Genomic DNA, 16,356 nt, shown 5'->3' with positions numbered 1-16,356 from the left:
ATGACTTTCTCTTTCACTTTGCAATTGCCTTGGGTCCTGCCTCAAGGAGCAGCCTGTCTTTGTCACAGGTTCCTCTACACAGGGGAGGGCCCCAGAGAAAACCAGAAAGAGGGTGAAAGACTGAGTAAGATAAAGCATCCCATGACCTCCCACACCAGTGCCAGAACAGGAAGCGGGACGGGCCAAGACTCACAAGGCCCTGGGAAGTCGCTTTTTTTTTTTGAGACAGAGTCTCGCTCTCTCACCGAGGCTGGAGTACAGTGGCACGATCTTGACTCACTGCAACCTCCACCTCCCGGGTTCAAGTGATTCTCCTGCCTCAGCCTCCCGAGTAGCTGGGATTACAGGTGCCCACCACCACACCGGGCTAATTTTTGTATTGTTAGTAGAGACGGGGTTTCTCCATTTTGATCAGGCTGATCTGGAACTCCTGACCTCGTGATCCGCCTGCCTCAGCCTCCCAAAGTGCTGGGATTACAGTTGTGAACCACCGCGCCTGGCTGGGAGGTCACTTAAGGAGGGCTGCCTAACTGCAAGGGCGCTGTAAGCAGAAAGTGAAACCACAGCGTTTCAAAAAAAAGAGCGGACTGGGACAAGCGTATCTAAGAGGCTGAACGTGAATCCACAGATCAGGTACCGCTGCCCGCTCAGTCCGCCGGGTCCCTCTGGCCCCTTCCTGTCTGGTGGTCCTGCTGGGCCTCAGCCCTGGCCTCCCTCTGCCCCAGCCCCAGCTCTGGACTTCCTTCCCTCTGGCTTCCCTGCCATCCCCACTCCCAGCGAGGCTCCTTGCCCTGCTGTGTGGTTGCCCCACTGCTGCTTCTGAATGGGCGACCTTCCCCACCTGCCACAGCCCGGGCCCCCTGCTGAGACTCTCCACTGAAAGTCATGGCCAGGCTGGTGCTCCCCGCTCTGAGAGGGTGCTCCCTCTGTGCGCTTCCCACCATTCCTGAGCTCAGGAACTGGGAGAATTGAACCAAAGGATGATTGGGGCAATCAGGCACTTTGTTTACAACGCTTTGTTGGACTTTTTGTAAGATTTACTTTGTTTAAATACCAAGTCTTAGGAGAGGGTGTGGGGAGGGAATGGTCTCTGAAGCACAGGATAAATCATATCGTCCAAGGATGTCTCCACAGTCAGCAGATGGCCCCAGACAGGTTCCACTCCAAGGTCACTCTTCATCTTTTAGAACATGACCAGTAACATGGAATGTGAGAAAGAACACAATGATCAGGAGAAATGTTCTTATTTTAAAATTTAGTGAAAAGAGAGCCCAGTCCCCAGCAGCTTTCTCCTGCAGGGCCCTGTGATGCAGAGGCTGGACAGGACAGGCCTGGAAAGGGGCCCCAGCTCCATCTGTCCCCAGCTCTGTGGCCTGGGCAGGTTACGCACCTCTCTGCGCCTCTGGCCCCTCCTCTGTAAGATGGGAATGGCCCCTGCAGGCCTAGGGCAGCCTCACATGAGTTCAAACCCCTCACAGCACTTAGAAGAGTGGCCTGGGCCTCAGAAATCGGTTCTACCGTGATTTTAAAATAATGTTAACATGCAAAGTGAAACATCAGGAAGGTGTTGAGCTGAAAGGTTAAAAGCCATTTTTTAAGGGTGAAGAGTTTTATTATCTTTTGCATTTTCTTAATGGGTTGGGGAGTGAGTTGGCAGAAATACTGAGAGGGTGGGGAATGTACCTCTGGAAAGGCCAGAGTTGGGCCCGAGCTGGGAGAGATCGCCCTGGCCCTGGTGCCCCTGCCAGCATCCCCTCCTCTTCCTCTCCCCTCAGTCTTCCTGCCTGGGAAGACAGCAGAAATTCTCAGGGCTGTGGAGGGGTGGGGGAGGCCCAGGGCCATCCCAGGAGCTGTGTTCAGTGGACATGAGCCCCAAGGACTCCAGGGAGGGCTCTCTGCATGGGCCGGTTTCTCTCTTGTGCCTTCAGAAATCCAATGAAGCGGATGTATCAACGCATATTCTACTACAACTTTGAAAATGAACCCATCCTCTATGGTCGGAGCTACACCTGGCTGTGCTACGAAGTGAAAAAAAGGAAGGACCCCTCAAAGCTCCCTTGGGACACAGGGGTCTTTCGAGGCCAGGTACGACCCAAACTTCAATCAAATCACAGGCAGTGTTGCAGGAATTAGAGGACTGGAGAGACTGATATGGGTGAGACTGGAGGATTTATTTAGGTGCGCCAGCTCAGTAGACTCACATCCAAAAAGGCTAAGCCCTTAACAAAGACAGACTGAAGTATTTATAGGCAAACTTATAGAAGCAGAACAAAGGCGTTAATCCAACAGTGACAGATCACAGAATGCATAGCATAACTGATGACTTGGCATAACTTATGGCCTTCTATACCTGGTGGCCTAGAAGCTATGTCTAAAGAAAAACAGGAGCTGGCTGAATATAGACATTTGTAAAATATAGTTATAATTAATGGTTCTGGAAAGGAGAGACAGTAAAGGAATTTGTCTTTTTTAAAATTTTTTTTTATTTTCTTCAACCTTGCTCTGGAGGGGTGTGAGGGTGGTGTCTGGAGCCCATTCCTTTGGCCTTGACTTCTCAGGCAGTGTTATCTTATAACTGTCCTTGGAGTGAGCTGGCTAGGTGGAGGAAAACTAGTTCATCTTTTCTTTTTAACCCGTGCTACAGCAGGACCTAAGCAGCTGGGAATGCAGAAAATACAACAATAAATAAAATGCCCAGGGATGGGCTCTCAATTGTGTATTTTTTCCCACATGTCTTTTTTTCTTTTTTTTTTTTTTTTTTTTGAGATGGAGTCTTGCTCTGGCGCCCAGGTTGGAGTGCAATTGCACAATCTCGGCTCACTACAACCTCCACTTCTTAGATTCAAGTGATTCTTCTGCCTCAGCCTCCTGAATAGCTGGGATTACAGAAGCCCACCACCATGCCCAGTTAATTTTTTCTATTTTTAGTAGAGACAGGGTTTCACCTTGTTGGCCAGGCTGGGGAATTCCTGACCTCAGGGGATTCACCTGCCTTGGCCTCCCAAAGTGCTGGGTTTACAAGCATAAATCATCATGCCTGGCCACTTCCCAGATTTCTTTTCTTTTCTTTTCTTTTCTTTTTTTTTTTTTTTTTTTTTTGAGACCAAGTTTCGCTCTTGTTGTCTGGGGCTGGAGTGCAATGGCTCACTCAACTTCCACCTGCCGGGTTCAAGCGATTCTCCTGCCTCAGCGTGTGAGCTGCACAGTCACGTGGGGGTGAAGGTTGTTGCCAGAAGCTCAGGGGATGCTCCAGACAGAGTGGACTGGGATGTCGGGTCACTGCTGCTCCATGACACCGGGACAAGAGGAAGCAGGAGTTTAGTCTGACACACTGCCCTTCCAGATAGAAGGCAAGAGACAGAAAGAGGGGCTGATGTTACCCTTGAATAACCACAGCAGTGGCACCCACAAAGGTGCAGTCCCCACAGCCTCATAACTGCTTGTAGGTGCCACCACTTAAGGCCGTTACAACAGCGATTAACACTGAACATGAGCTTTGGAGCAGACAATCACTCAAACCAAACAGGGGGAAATGGAGGAAAGGAGCTTCAATGGCAAGATCCCCTGGACTCCTGTGCTGGTCTCTCCTTCCCCTGCCCCACCCCTGCACTCCTCCTACTCCCCCTGTCAGATCATTCCCTGCCCCCTGCTCCTCTCCCAGGTGTATTCTGAGCCTGAGCACCACGCAGAAATGTACTTCCTCTCTTGGTTCTGTGGCAACCAGCTGCCTGCTTACAAGCGCTTCTGGATCACCTGGTTTGTATCCTGGACCCCCTGCCCGGACTGTGTGGCAAAGGTGGCCGAATTCCTGGCTGAGCACCCTAAAGTCACCCTGACCATCTCCGCCGCCCGCCTCTACTACTACTGGGATAGAGATTGGCGGAGGGCGCTCTGCAGGCTGCGTCAGGCAGGGGCCCGAGTGAAGATCATGGACTATGAAGGTGAGAGGAGGAGGGGTCAGGGGAGCATGAGCGGGAGGAACAGCATGAGAGATGGATGGATCTGCAATGCCATGGCTGGGGGCGTCCCAGGGCAGCCTGCAGGGGCAGGGCTGGCACTGACCACAACTGACAGTCAGGAGAGCAGGCCTGGGAGGGCAGGACCAGGGTCAGGGGAGAGCCTGACTGCTTCCCTCCTCTTCGTCTCAGAATTTGCATACTGCTGGGAGAACTTTGTGTACAATAAAGGTCAGCCATTCGTGCCTTGGTACAAATTTGATGACAATTATGCATTCCTGCACCACATGCTAAAGGAGATTCTCAGGTGAGGGTCTCCCTCTGGCCTCATGGTCTTTCTCCTCTCACCTCCTGCTCATCCTCCTGAGGCCTCCCCTGGCCAGGCCCTCCTGCCTTCCCTCCTGACCCACCGCCTGCCCTCATGGTCACACCGCCTTCCCTTAACTCCTGGTGCTCCCTCCACACTGCCTCCTCCCTGCTTTCCTGGGCCCTTCCTGTGAGTGAGAGGCCCCTTCTGCCTCTGAGGCACAGGGGTCTTGGACTAGAGGAACAAACAGCAAGACAGGGTGGCCTGAGACACCAGCCGCTGCCCTTCTGTGACATGGGGACAAGAGGAGGCAAGAACTCAGCCTGCCAGGGAACAACTCTGGGCAGGAGATGTGGAAGGAAGGAGCTCAGTGTGGCGGCACGTGTGGCATCCTGGGGGGACATCTGAGGGCCACCCCCACCCGCTATTCCTCCCTCCAATGGTGGCCTCTGAGTGTGAAGGCATGGGGGGAGGCAGACACCTGCCCCCCACTCTCCCTCCCTACCACATAGCTGCTGGGTGGGGCGTCCCTGGGATGATTCCTGAGGGCAGGATCCAGGGGTCCCTCTGGCGGGCCTCCCATCCAGATGAGAAAGCAGTCTGGAATGAGGACTGCACTCAGATGGGCCTGGGAGGTCACTCACAGCGCAGGTGTCTCCTGGAACAAGGGCCCTGGAAGATAGAAATAGAACCCAAGCCCAGGACTAACATCAGGGCCAGGACAAGCCTGCCAAAGAGGCTGCATGTGAAGCCCCAGATTAGGGACCACCGTCCGCTCTGCCCGCGGGGCCTCTGCTGCCCCTTCCTGCCTGGTGGCCCTGCTGGGCCTCAGCCCTGGCCTCCCCCTGCCCCAGCCCCAGCCCTAGGCTCTCTCCCCTCTGCTTCCCCTGCCCCCCCACTCCCAGCCAGGCTCTTTGCCCTGCTATGTTGTCGCCCCACTGCTGCTTCTGAATGAGCCGCCTCCCTCACCTGCCCCAGCCCAAGCCCCCTGCTGAGACTCTCCCCTGAAAGCCATGGCCACGCTGATGCTCCCCACCTTGGGAGGGTGCTCCCTCTGTGTGCTTCCCACCATTCTTGAACCTTGGAACTGGGAGAAATGAACCAAAGGATAATTGGAGCAATGTGGAATTGTGTTCTCAGCACTTTGATGGAATTTCTGTAAGATTTACTTTGTTTCAATACAAAGTCTTAGGAGAGGGTGTGGGGGAGGGAATGGTCTCCGTACCAGAAAATAAGTCATTTCTTCCAAAGATGCCTCCAGTGTGAGCAGAGGAGGATGCACATGACCCCAGACACAGGCTCCTCCTCTGTAAGCACCCTTCGCCTTCAGAATGACCCCTGTAACATGGAATGTAGGAAAAAATATGATGATCAGGAGTAATGCCCTTATTTTAAAGTTTAGTAAGAAGAGAGCCTGGTTCCCGACAGCTCCCTGCTGCGGGACCGTGATGCAGTGGCTGGACAGGGCTGGCATGGAAAGGGGCCCCAGCTCGATCTGCTGCCCCAGCTCTGTGGCTCGGGCAGATTACCTGGCCTCTGTACGCCTCTGGCACCTCCTCTGTAAAATAGGGATGGTCCCTGCATGCCTCAGGCACATGCCATGAGCTCAGACATATGCAGCACTTAGGATAGTGGCCTTGGCCGGCCGGGCACAATAACTCATGCCTCTCATCCCAGCACTTTGGGAGACTGAAGCAGGCAGATCACGAAATCAGGAGTTCAAGACCAGCCTGGCCAACATGGTGAAACCTGATCTCTACTAAAAATACAAAAATTAGGGCAGGGCACGGTGGCTCACGCCTGTAATCAGCACGTTGGGAGGCTGAGGCGGGCGGATCACAAGGTCAGGAGTTCAAGACCATCCTGACTAACATGATGAAACCCCGTCTCTACTAAAAATACAGAAAATTAGACAGGTGTGGTGGTGGGCGCCTGTATTCCCAGCTACTTGGGAGGCTGAGGCAGGAGAATCGTTTGAAACCAGGAGGCGGAGAGTGCAGTGAGCTGAGATTGCACCACTGCACTCCGGCCTGGGTGCAAGAGTGAGACCCTATGTAAAAAAAAAAAAAGAATAAATTTGGTGTGATCTCAATGTAAAAATCATCATCATCATCATCAGAAGGTAAAATGTGGGGAAGGAATTGAGCTGAAATGTTCAAGCAATTATTTTAGGGTGAAGAGTTTTATTCTCTGTTGCATTTTCCTAATGGGTTGGGAGATGTGTGGCAGAGAAACAGGGACGTTGAGGGTGTCCCATTGGTAGCCCCAGAGCTGGGGTTCCAGCTAGGAGTGGACACCCTGGCCCTGCTGCCCCTGCCAGTATCCCCAGTATCCCCTCCTCTTTTCTCTCTCCCAATCTTCCTGCCTGGGAAAGCAGCAGACATTCTCAGGGCTGTGGAGGGATGGGGGAGGCCCAGAGCCCAGGGCGGTCCAGGGAGTGGTGTTCAGTGGGCATCAGCCCCCAGGACTCTGGTGGGGGGAGGTGTCTGCATTGGGGTTTCTGTCTTGTGCCCTCAGAAACCCGATGGAGGCAATGGATCCACACATATTCTACTTCCACTTTGAAAACCTAGAGAAAGCCTATGGTCGGAATGAAACCTGGCTGTGCTTCGCCGTGGAAATTATAAAGCAGTACTTACCTGTCCCCTGGAAGAGGGGCGTCTTCCGAAACCAGGTAGCACCAAAGTCCTAGTTACACCCCAAATAGGAGTTAAGCAGCTGAAGATGCAGAAAACACAATAAGTGATGTGCCTGGCGTTGGCTCTCCTGTGCCTGGCGTGGGCTCTCCTGTGTATATTTTCCTCTTACATTTCTTTCTTTTCTTCTTTTTTTTGAGACAGAGTCTCTCTCAGGCAACCTCTGCCTCTTGGGTTCGAGCGATTTGCCTGCCTCAGCCTCCTGAGTAGCTGGGATTACAGGTGCCCATCACCGCACCCGGCTAATTTTTATTCTATTTTTAGTAGAGACATGGTTTCACCACGGTGGCCAGGCTGGTTTTGAACTCCTGACCTCACGTGAACGGCCCCCCTTGGCCTTCCAAAGTGCTAGGATTACAGGCATAAGCCACCGCGCCCAACCTCCTCCCACATTTTTTAAGTCCGTGGCCCAGATCTTCCTCCCTGACTCTCCTGGGATCGGATGGTGGAGGGGGTTTGCCTCTTCCCAAAAGGCCTTGCTCTTGACTTTCTTTCCCAAAATTTTGTCCACACGGGCCACTGACCTCTCACCCACCCTGTCGTGTCCCACCCACTCCTGCAGTCCCCTCCGCCCTGGCAGGAGACTTTTCAGAGTGTATTTGCGGTGGGAGTTGTCTATGTGCTGGGCAGGCCTGGCCTACAGCAGTGCTGGCCTCAGAAACACCCAGGACTCAAGACTGAAGCACAAGTGTTTCCAGTCCCCACACGCTAAAAAGACAGCAAGAACTGGTGGAAGACATTTCAATGTCTGCATTAGCTGAATTATCTCACATATGATTTCAACATATACTTAACATAAAATGCCTCATGAGGGAGTTAAAGTTTGTCTATTCTCACAATGAGATTTTGAGATGAGCTGTGTATTGTACGTGGACCAACGTTTCTAATCAGGGCCCCATTTCAAGTGCTCAGTAGCCCCTTTGGCCAACCTTCAACTCCATGAGCAATGCTGGTCCAGTGAGCTCCACAGCAGAAGGCAGACAGGGAACAAGGCAGACCCCATACAGCCAGGCCACAGCAGGGGCTGAGGATGCCTGGTTAGTGGATGCCTGGGGGAAAGGATGCCAGAATTTACGCTTGAGGGCATGATGAAACAGGGAAAGACTCAATAAAATAAAGAAGGAAGGGGCTGAGCCCAGTGGCTCACGCCTGTAATCCCAGCACTTTGGGAGGCCGAGGCCGGCGGATCATGAGGTCAGGAGTTTGAGACCAGCCTGGCTAACATGGTGAAACCCCATCTCTACTAATACTATAAAAATTAGACAGGCATGGTGGCGGGCGCCTGTAATCCCAGCTACTCGGGAGGCTGAGGCAGGAGAACTGCTTGAATCCAGGAGGATTCAAGTGAGCTGAGATTGCACCACTGCACTCCAGCCTGAGTGACAGAGTGAGACTCTGTCTCAAAACAAAAAACAAAAAACAAAAAAAACCCAGGAGGTAGAAGTTGCAGTGAGCCGAAATCACACCACTGCTCTCCCGCCTGCGCGACAGAGCAAGGCTCCATCTCGTAAAAAATAAAAACAAAAAAATAAAAAGGAAGGAGAAGAATGGAATAAGGGAAATTCAATGAATGAAATGCCCTGGGGCCTACTATGTACCCAGAAAAATGAAAAGTAAAGAAATAAAATAAGGTCATGCATGTGGTTTATGCTCATAGTCCTAGAAATTTGGTAGGCTGAGGCAGGAGGATCGCTTGAGCCCAAGAGTTCAAGAACAGCCAAGGCAACATGGTGAAACTCCGTCTCCACAAAAATTACAAAAAAAAATTTAGACAGGTGTGGCAGCACACACCTGCAACCTCAGCTAATCGAGAGGCTGAGGTGGGAAGATTCCTTGTGCTTGGGAGGTCAAGGCTGCAGTCAGCCCAGATGGCACCACTGCACCCCAGCCTGGGCAATAGAGAGAGACCCTGTCCCAAAAATAAATAAATAAGGAAACGCCCTGGGGCTCCAGGCCCGCCCTCTGCTCCCACTGCCCCACCCCTGCACTCCTCCTGCTCCTGGTCTGAGCTCCCCCTGACCTCCTCCTCCTCCTTCCCCAGGTTGATCCTGAGACCCATTGTCATGCAGAAAAGCGCTTCCTCTCTTGGTTCTGCAACAACACACTGTCTCCTAAGAAAAACTACCAGGTCACCTGGTACACATCTTGGAGCCCTTGTCCAGAGTGTGCAGGGGAAGTGGCGGAGTTCCTGGCCGAGCACAGCAACGTGAAGCTCACCATCTATACCGCCCGCCTCTACTACTTCTGGGATACAGATTACCAGGAGGGGCTCCGCAGCCTGAGTGAGGAAGGGGCCTCCTTGGAGATCATGGACTACGAAGGTGAGATGTGGGGAGGCTGAGGTAAGTGGGTTCGGGAGGGACAGCATGAGGGGCAGGTGGGTCTCCAATGCCGTGGGGCAGGGCAGTGTCCCCTGGGAGTCTGTGGGGATGGAGCTGGTGCCCACTGCAACTGGCAGCCAGGAAACCTGGCCTGGGAGGGGAGGGACCAGGGCCTGGAGAGAGGCCTGCTGGGTCCTCACTGCTTTCTCTTCGTTTTTTCTCAGATTTTGAATATTGTTGGGAAAACTTTGTGTACAATGGTGATGAGCGGTTCAAGCGTTGGAAGGGACTAAAAGACAACTTTCTATTCCTGGACAGCAAACTGCAGGAGATTCTCGAGTGAGGGGTCTCCCCGGTCCTCATGGTCTGTCTCCTCTAGCCTCCTGCTCATGCTGCCGGGGCCTCCTCCCCTCCACCCTGGACCAGCTCTGCTTTTGCCTGGTCATCCTGAGCCCCTCCTGCCCTCAGGGCCATTCCACAGTGCTCCCCTGCCTCACCGCCTCCTCCCCACTCTCCCAGGCTCTTCTTGCAGAGGCCCCTTTCTGCTTCTATGGCTATCTCCATCCACCTCCCCAGTCCTGTTTCCCCAGCCTGGGTGCTCCTAACCTGCCTCTTCCCATCTTCCCAGCATAACAAAAAAAAAAATTTGTTTTTTTTTTTGAGACGGAGTTTCGCTCTATCACCCAGACTGGAGTGCAATGGCTGGATCTCGGCTCACTGCAAACTCCACCTAGCTGGTTCAAGTGATTCTCCTGTCTCAGCCTCTGAGTAGCTGGGATAACAGGTGCCTGCCACCACATACAGCTAATTTTTTTTTTTTTTAATATTTTTAATAGTGACTGGATTTCACCACATTGGCCAGACTGGTCTTGAACTCCTGACCTCAGGTGATCTGCCCATCTCTGCCTCCCAAAGTGCTGGGGTTACAGGCGTGAGCCACCCCACCCGGCTACATAACCAAATCTTATTAAACTCAATCTAGGCTGGCTGCAGTGACTCATGCCTTTGGCAGGCAGAGTTGGGAGAATTGCTTGAGCCCAGGAATTTGAGACCAGCCTGGGCCACATGACAAAGCCCCATCTCTACAAAAGAAATACAGGAAAAAAAAAAGCCAGGTGTGGTTCCATGCACCTGTAGTTTAAGCTACTTGGGAGGCTGAAGTGGGAGGATTGCATGAGCCGGGGAGGTGGAGGCTAGAGTGAACTGAGATCACGCCACAGAACTCCAGTCTGAGCAACAGATCGAGACCCCATCTGAAAATAAATCAATAAATTAACTCAACCTAAATGGGTGTGAATACATGTAAATTGAATACCAGAAGTTTTGATACACATCCTTTGTAAATTTCATCCTATGAATTGGGCCATTCATGTCCTACCCAGCTAAAACAGGGGCCAGGAGCCAGGGAGGAAAAGCAGTCAGGCCACACACCATTGCTCCCAAAATGGACTTCTCTGCAAGCCTGACTCCTGAAACTGTGCGTTGTACCCTGAAACCAGCTTTATCCACAGCTTCTGCGATAAATGGCTGTAAGTCTTGGACTCCTTGCTCCAAAAGCAGCGACTCAGCAATGGACCCTCCCAGCTCCCAACCCTTCCTAGTGCCCGTGAGCTTTCCCAAAGGGCAAGAGAACATTTCTCCTCTTTTTTTTTTGAAACGGTGTCTCGCCCTGTCACCCAGGCTGGAGTGCAATGACACAGTTTCAGCTCACTGCAACCTCTGCCTCCCTTGTTCAAGTGATTCTCCTGTCTCAGCCTCCCGAGTAGCTGGGATTACAGGTGCGCACCACCATGCCGGGCTAATTTTTGTATTTTTAGTAAAAACAGGTTTCGTCATGTTGCCCAGGGCAGTCTTATTTTTTTTTTATTTTTTTGAGACGAAGTCTTGCTCTGTCACCCAGGCTGGAGTGCAGTGGTGCGATCTGGGCTCACTGCAACCTCTGTCGCCCAGGTTCAAGCTATTCTCCTACCTCAGCCTCCCGAGTAACTGAGATTACATGTGCATGCCACCACATCTGGCTAATTTTTGTGTTTTTAGTAGAGATGGGGTTTCAGCATTTTGGCCAGGCTGGTCTTGAACTCCTCACCCGGTGATCCAGCCGTTTCAGACACCCAAAGTGCTGGGATTACAGGTGTGAGCCACCAGGCCTGGCTTAGGCTAGTCTTAATGTCCTGACCTCAGGTGATCTGCCCTCCTTGGCCTCCCAAATTGCTGGGATTGCTGGTATGAGCCACAGCGCCTAGCCCATTTCTCCTTTTCATAAAACGTGTTGCCATCTCTTTGTTCTCCGGATATAGTGAACACCACCCGGACTGCGTGTATGTCCCAAATTACAATTCTTTCTTTGCAAATGAAATGTGAAATTTAGAGGCTCTTCTCCATACTTTAAATTTGACTCGACATTTTCAAGGCAGATGTAAGTTATTAGAGAATGACTCTATAAAAATGACCCTTCATGCTCTGGCCTCCATAGAAGATGCCCCGGGCCAGGTGTCCACACGGCAGGCATTTATTTTCTCACAGATCTGGAGGCTGCAGGTCCTAGTTTGAGGGGTGGGTGGGGTTGTTTGCTCTGAGGCTGCTCCTCCTGGCTGTGTTCTCTGTGGCCTTTCCTCTGTGCACCTGCACCACTGGGGTCTCTCTGCCTCCAAATATTATCTTTTTTTTGAGACTGAGTTTTACTCTTGTTGCCCAGGCTGGAGTGCAATGGCACAATCTTGGCTCACTGCAACCTCCACCTTCAGGGTTCAAGCGATTCTCGTGCCTCAGCCTCCTGAGTAGCTGGGACTATAGGTATGGGCCACCATGCCTGGCTAATTTTGTAGTTTTGGTAGAGAAAGGGATTTCTCCATTTTTCTCAGGCTGGTCTCGAACTCGTGAGCTTAGGTGATCCACCCTCCCCGGCCTCCCAAAGTGCTGGGATTACAGGTATGAGCCACCGTACCTGACCTTTTATTTTTTTTTGAGACAGAGTTTTACTCTGTTGCCCAGGTTGGAGTGCAATGGCATGATCACTGCTCACTGCAGCCTCCACCTCCCAGGTTCAAGCAATTCTCCTGCCTCATCCTCCTGAGTTGCTGGGATTACAGGCGCCCTGAACCACTCTCCACTAATTCTTGTATTTTAAAGTAGAGATGGGGTTTCACCATGTTGGCCAGGCTGGTGTCGAATTCCTGACTGCCCACCTCGGCCTCCCAAAGTGCTGAGATTAAAGGCAAGAGCCACAGCACCCGGCGGACCTCCTCCTTTATGGACACCAGCCAAGTGAATTTGTGCCCACACTAGAGGTCTCATTTAAATTAATCATCTCGGCCGGGCGTGGTGGCTCATGCCTACATGTAATCCTAGCACTTTGGGAGGCCGAGGCCAGTGGATCACTTGAGGTCAGGAGTTTGAAACAAGCCTGGTCAACACGGTGAAACCCCGTCTCTACTAAAAATGCAAAAAATTAGCTGGATGTGGTAGTGGACGCCTGTAATCTCAGCTACTCTGGAGGCTGAGGCTGGAGAATCACTGGAACCTGGAAGGCAGAGGTTGCAGTGACCCGAGATCGCGCCATTGCACTCCAACCTGGAAGACAGAGTGAGACTGCATATAAAAAATAATAATAATAATAAATTAATTAATTTGGGTTGGGTGTGGTGGCGCACGCCTGTAATCCCAACACTTTTCGAGGCCAAGGTGGCGGAGGTGGAGGTCAGCCTGGCCAACATGGTGAAACCCCATCTCTACTGAAATTGCAAAAGTAGTTGGGTGTGGTGGTGGACACCTGGAATCCCAGCAAATCTGGAGGCTGAGGCTTGAATCACTTGAACCAGGGAGGCACAGGTTGCAGTGAGCCGAGATGGTGCCACTGCACTGCAGCTTGTGAGACAGAGTGAGACTCCGTCTCCAAAAAAATTAATTAAGTAAGTAATCAATCATCTGTTGAAAAGGACCTGTCTCCAAATACAAGCACACATTGAGGTAGAGGGGTTAGGGCTTCAATATACTGATTTTTGGGAGAAACAGGGCAACACGGCAACAAGCTGCAGTCATTGTGGGCGGGCCTGAGTGGGGTGTGCAGGGGTTCCTGTCCTGTGTGTCTGTCTCCCAGGGGAGTCTCGACCTGCCCCTCACAGCCCCTCCACCCAGATCTTCCTGGGTGTACCACCCAGCCTACCCTCCTGCACCCAAGAGCACCCAGCCTTCCCTCCTGCTCATGCCCCTCCTTTGTGAAATTCCTCCCAGCAGTGCGGCTCTGGACTAGGACACAGCCTAGGGAACGTGAAAGAGAAAGAGCAAAGAAAACTTGATCAGTGATCAAGTTGGTGTTTAAGTGAGATTTTCAGTAAAAAGTCGAATTGGGTACTCCATGGAGGCTTGAGATGCCCAGAGCTTTTCGAGAAAGCAGAACAGAAAGTAGAAGGGCAACCAGGAACCAGAGGGGCTAGAGAACCGGAAGCTCGAGCCCTCAGAGGAAACAGAGTAGGCACCTGGGTCTTGGGGCTGTCAACGAAAAGAGTCAAACTCTGTAAAATATTTGAAGAGATGTGTTCTGAGCCAAATACCAGTGACCATGGCCCATGACACAGCTTGAGAACATGTGCTCAAGATGGTGGGGGTGCAGCTTGGTTTTATACATTTTAGAGAGGCACGGGCCATCAATCAAATACATTTAAGAAATACAAGAGCTGGGCGCGGTGGCTCACGCCTGTAATCCCAGCACTTTGGGAGGCTGAGGCAGGTGGATCACGAGGTCAGGAGTTCAAGACTACCCTTGCCAACATAGTGAACCCTCGTCTCTACTAAAGATACAAAAAATTAGCCGAGTGTGGTGGTGTGCACCTGTAATCCCAGCTACTTGGGATACTGAGGCAGGAGAATTGTGTGAATCCAGGAGGCAGAGGTTGCAGTGAGCCAAGACCATGCCACTGCACTCCAGCCTGGGCAACAGAGCAAGACTCCGTCTCAAATAAAAAAAAAAAAAGAAAAGGCCAGGCATGGCGCCTCGTGCCTGTAATCCCCGCACTTTGGGAGGCCGAGGTGGGCGGATCATGAGGTCAGGAGTTCGAGACCAGTCTGGCCAACATAGTGAAACCCCATCTCTACTAAAAATACACAAAACGTTAGCCAGGCGTGGTGGTGTGCACCTGTAATCTCAGCTACTCAGTGGGCTGAGACAGGAGAATGGCGTGAACCCGGGAGGTGGGGGTTGCAGTGAGCCGAGGTCACACCACTGCACTCCAGCCTGGGCAACAGAGCAAGACTCCATCTCAAAAAAAAAAAAGTATAAAGAAAGAAAAAAAAAAAAAAAAGAAAGAAAGAAAAACAAAAACTGAGTTTAGTCCAGAAAGGTCGGACGACTCAAAGTGAGGGAAAGGGAGGTGGGGGGCTTCCACGCTACAGGTAAATTTAAACATTTTCTGGTTGATGATTGGGTGAGTTTGTCTAGAGACCTGGCATCCACAGAAAGGAAATGTTTAGGTTAAGATAAAAGATTGTGGAGACCAAGGTTCTTTTGAAGTCTCATAGTGGCTGCCCTTAGAGACAATAGATGACAAATGTTTCCCATTCACGTCTTTAAAAGGTGCAACTAGTTAATCTGTTTAGGACTGGGAGGCCTAGAAGAAAAGATCCAGCTTTATTAATAAAGATTCTTTACAGATGCAAACTTTCCCCCACGAAGGACAACTTTGCATGGCCTTTTCAAGATACGGCAAAGAAACATGTTTTGGGGTAAAATATTTTGTCTTTCTTCTCTGTCACATAATGTTGTGTCTGAGTCAGATTGGAAAGTAACTCACAATATATAGGATTAAATAAAACCCATCTGTGCCAGGCGCGGTGGTTCATGTCTGTAATCCCAGCACTTTGGGAGGCCGAGGCGGGTGGATCACCTGAGGTCAGGAGTTTGAGACCAGCCTGGCCAACATGGTGAAACCCTGTCTCGACTAAAACTACAAAAATTAGCCAGGCGTGGTGGCAGGCACCTATAATGCCAGCTACTTGGGAGGCTGAGACAGGAGAATCGCTTGAACCTGGGAGGCGGCGGTTGCAGTGAGCCAAGACCGCACCATTGCACTCCAGCCTGGGCAAGAAGAGCAAAACTCGGCCTCAATTAAAATACAATACAATAAAATAAAAATAGAACCCCTCTGACGAGGATGTGTGGTTTGTAAGGCATGAGTCCCCAGACCCCTTAGATAGGATTCTGGGCAAGATTAAATAAAAACAAATCAGAGCTTAGTCTTCAGGTCTATGAAGTAAAAATAAAATCTTTGCCCCCCCCCCGATCCCCCCACCAGCTTTGGCCCCGATTGGTCAAGGGTATCTCAGAAAAACCTTAAAACTGAGTTCCCGGGTGTGATGGGAGGGGAGGTCAGGCACGCCTCATTATCACCCCGCCCTTTTGCAGCTTAGAAAAAGCTGACCAGCAGAAAAAGCTGACCAGCAGTAATGTTAAAACAGAATCGTAAGACGGGCAGAACAAGAACAGACTCTTCATGGCAATAAGATACCAAATCACAACCAGGACCTCAGGCCGTGCCAGGCAAGGGTGAGGTCACACATCCCACACTTCAACAGCAAACTCTGTTCTGCCTGCCACAGAGTTTTTCTTTTGCTCTAGCAGCTAAACAAGCACTGCCTCTAGGTAAAGATGAAAACAATCACAGCTCATCCAGCGTCCTGACACGGAGCCACAGAGCCTCTGCTCCACAGCCCTCATTCCTGCTTTCCCTGCACAAGAGACTGATTTCAGTGACTTTCTCCAGATCAGAATACCATGGACCACAGACCATGGACCACGGACTGGTTCTGCGTGGTTTACAGACCTGGCAAATCTCGGTGCCTCCATGTCCTGAAGGGACCTTTTGACATACAGGCTTAATTGTAGTATATTTAAATGTCTCCACCGCAATGTGAGGAGGGTTTATACGGTGGCTTCTTTTTTTTTTTAGATTTTTGTTTGTTTGTTTTGTTCTTTTTTTGTTTTTTGTTTTGAGATGGACTCTCACTCTGTCTCCCAGGCTGGAGGACAGTGGCGCGATCTCAGCTCACTGCAACCTCCACCTCCCAGGTTCAAGTGATTCTCC

The 16,356-nt window shown here is 51.3% G+C and overlaps 1 protein-coding gene across 2 annotated transcripts; it reads left to right on the top strand.

Annotated features, from left to right (window-relative positions):
- Window positions 1-314: 314 nt before the first annotated feature.
- LOC117096478 (DNA dC->dU-editing enzyme APOBEC-3F-like) lies at window positions 315-10,023 on the top strand. 2 transcript variants are annotated; one of them, XM_033233922.1, is made up of 7 exons: window positions 315-633; window positions 1,929-2,085; window positions 3,662-3,941; window positions 4,149-4,263; window positions 6,781-6,937; window positions 9,001-9,280; window positions 9,599-10,023. In XM_033233922.1, the coding sequence occupies exons 2-7, from the start codon at window positions 1,936-1,938 to the stop codon at window positions 9,883-9,885; spliced, it is 1,269 nt and encodes a 422-aa protein (XP_033089813.1). In that variant the 5' UTR covers window positions 315-633; window positions 1,929-1,935; the 3' UTR covers window positions 9,886-10,023. The 2 variants fall into 2 exon arrangements, with proteins under 2 accessions (XP_033089813.1, XP_033089814.1); XM_033233923.1 differs by having other exon boundaries at window positions 9,505-9,940.
- The last annotated feature ends 6,333 nt before the right edge of the window (window positions 10,024-16,356 follow it).

The sequence above is a fragment of the Trachypithecus francoisi genome, unplaced genomic scaffold (genome assembly GCF_009764315.1).
Source record: "Trachypithecus francoisi isolate TF-2019V2 unplaced genomic scaffold, Tfra_2.0 Lachesis_group14, whole genome shotgun sequence".
In the NCBI taxonomy this organism is placed as follows: domain Eukaryota; kingdom Metazoa; phylum Chordata; class Mammalia; order Primates; family Cercopithecidae; genus Trachypithecus; species Trachypithecus francoisi.
Note: the sequence above shows the minus strand (reverse complement) of the source record. Positions and strands in the feature narration are given on the sequence as shown.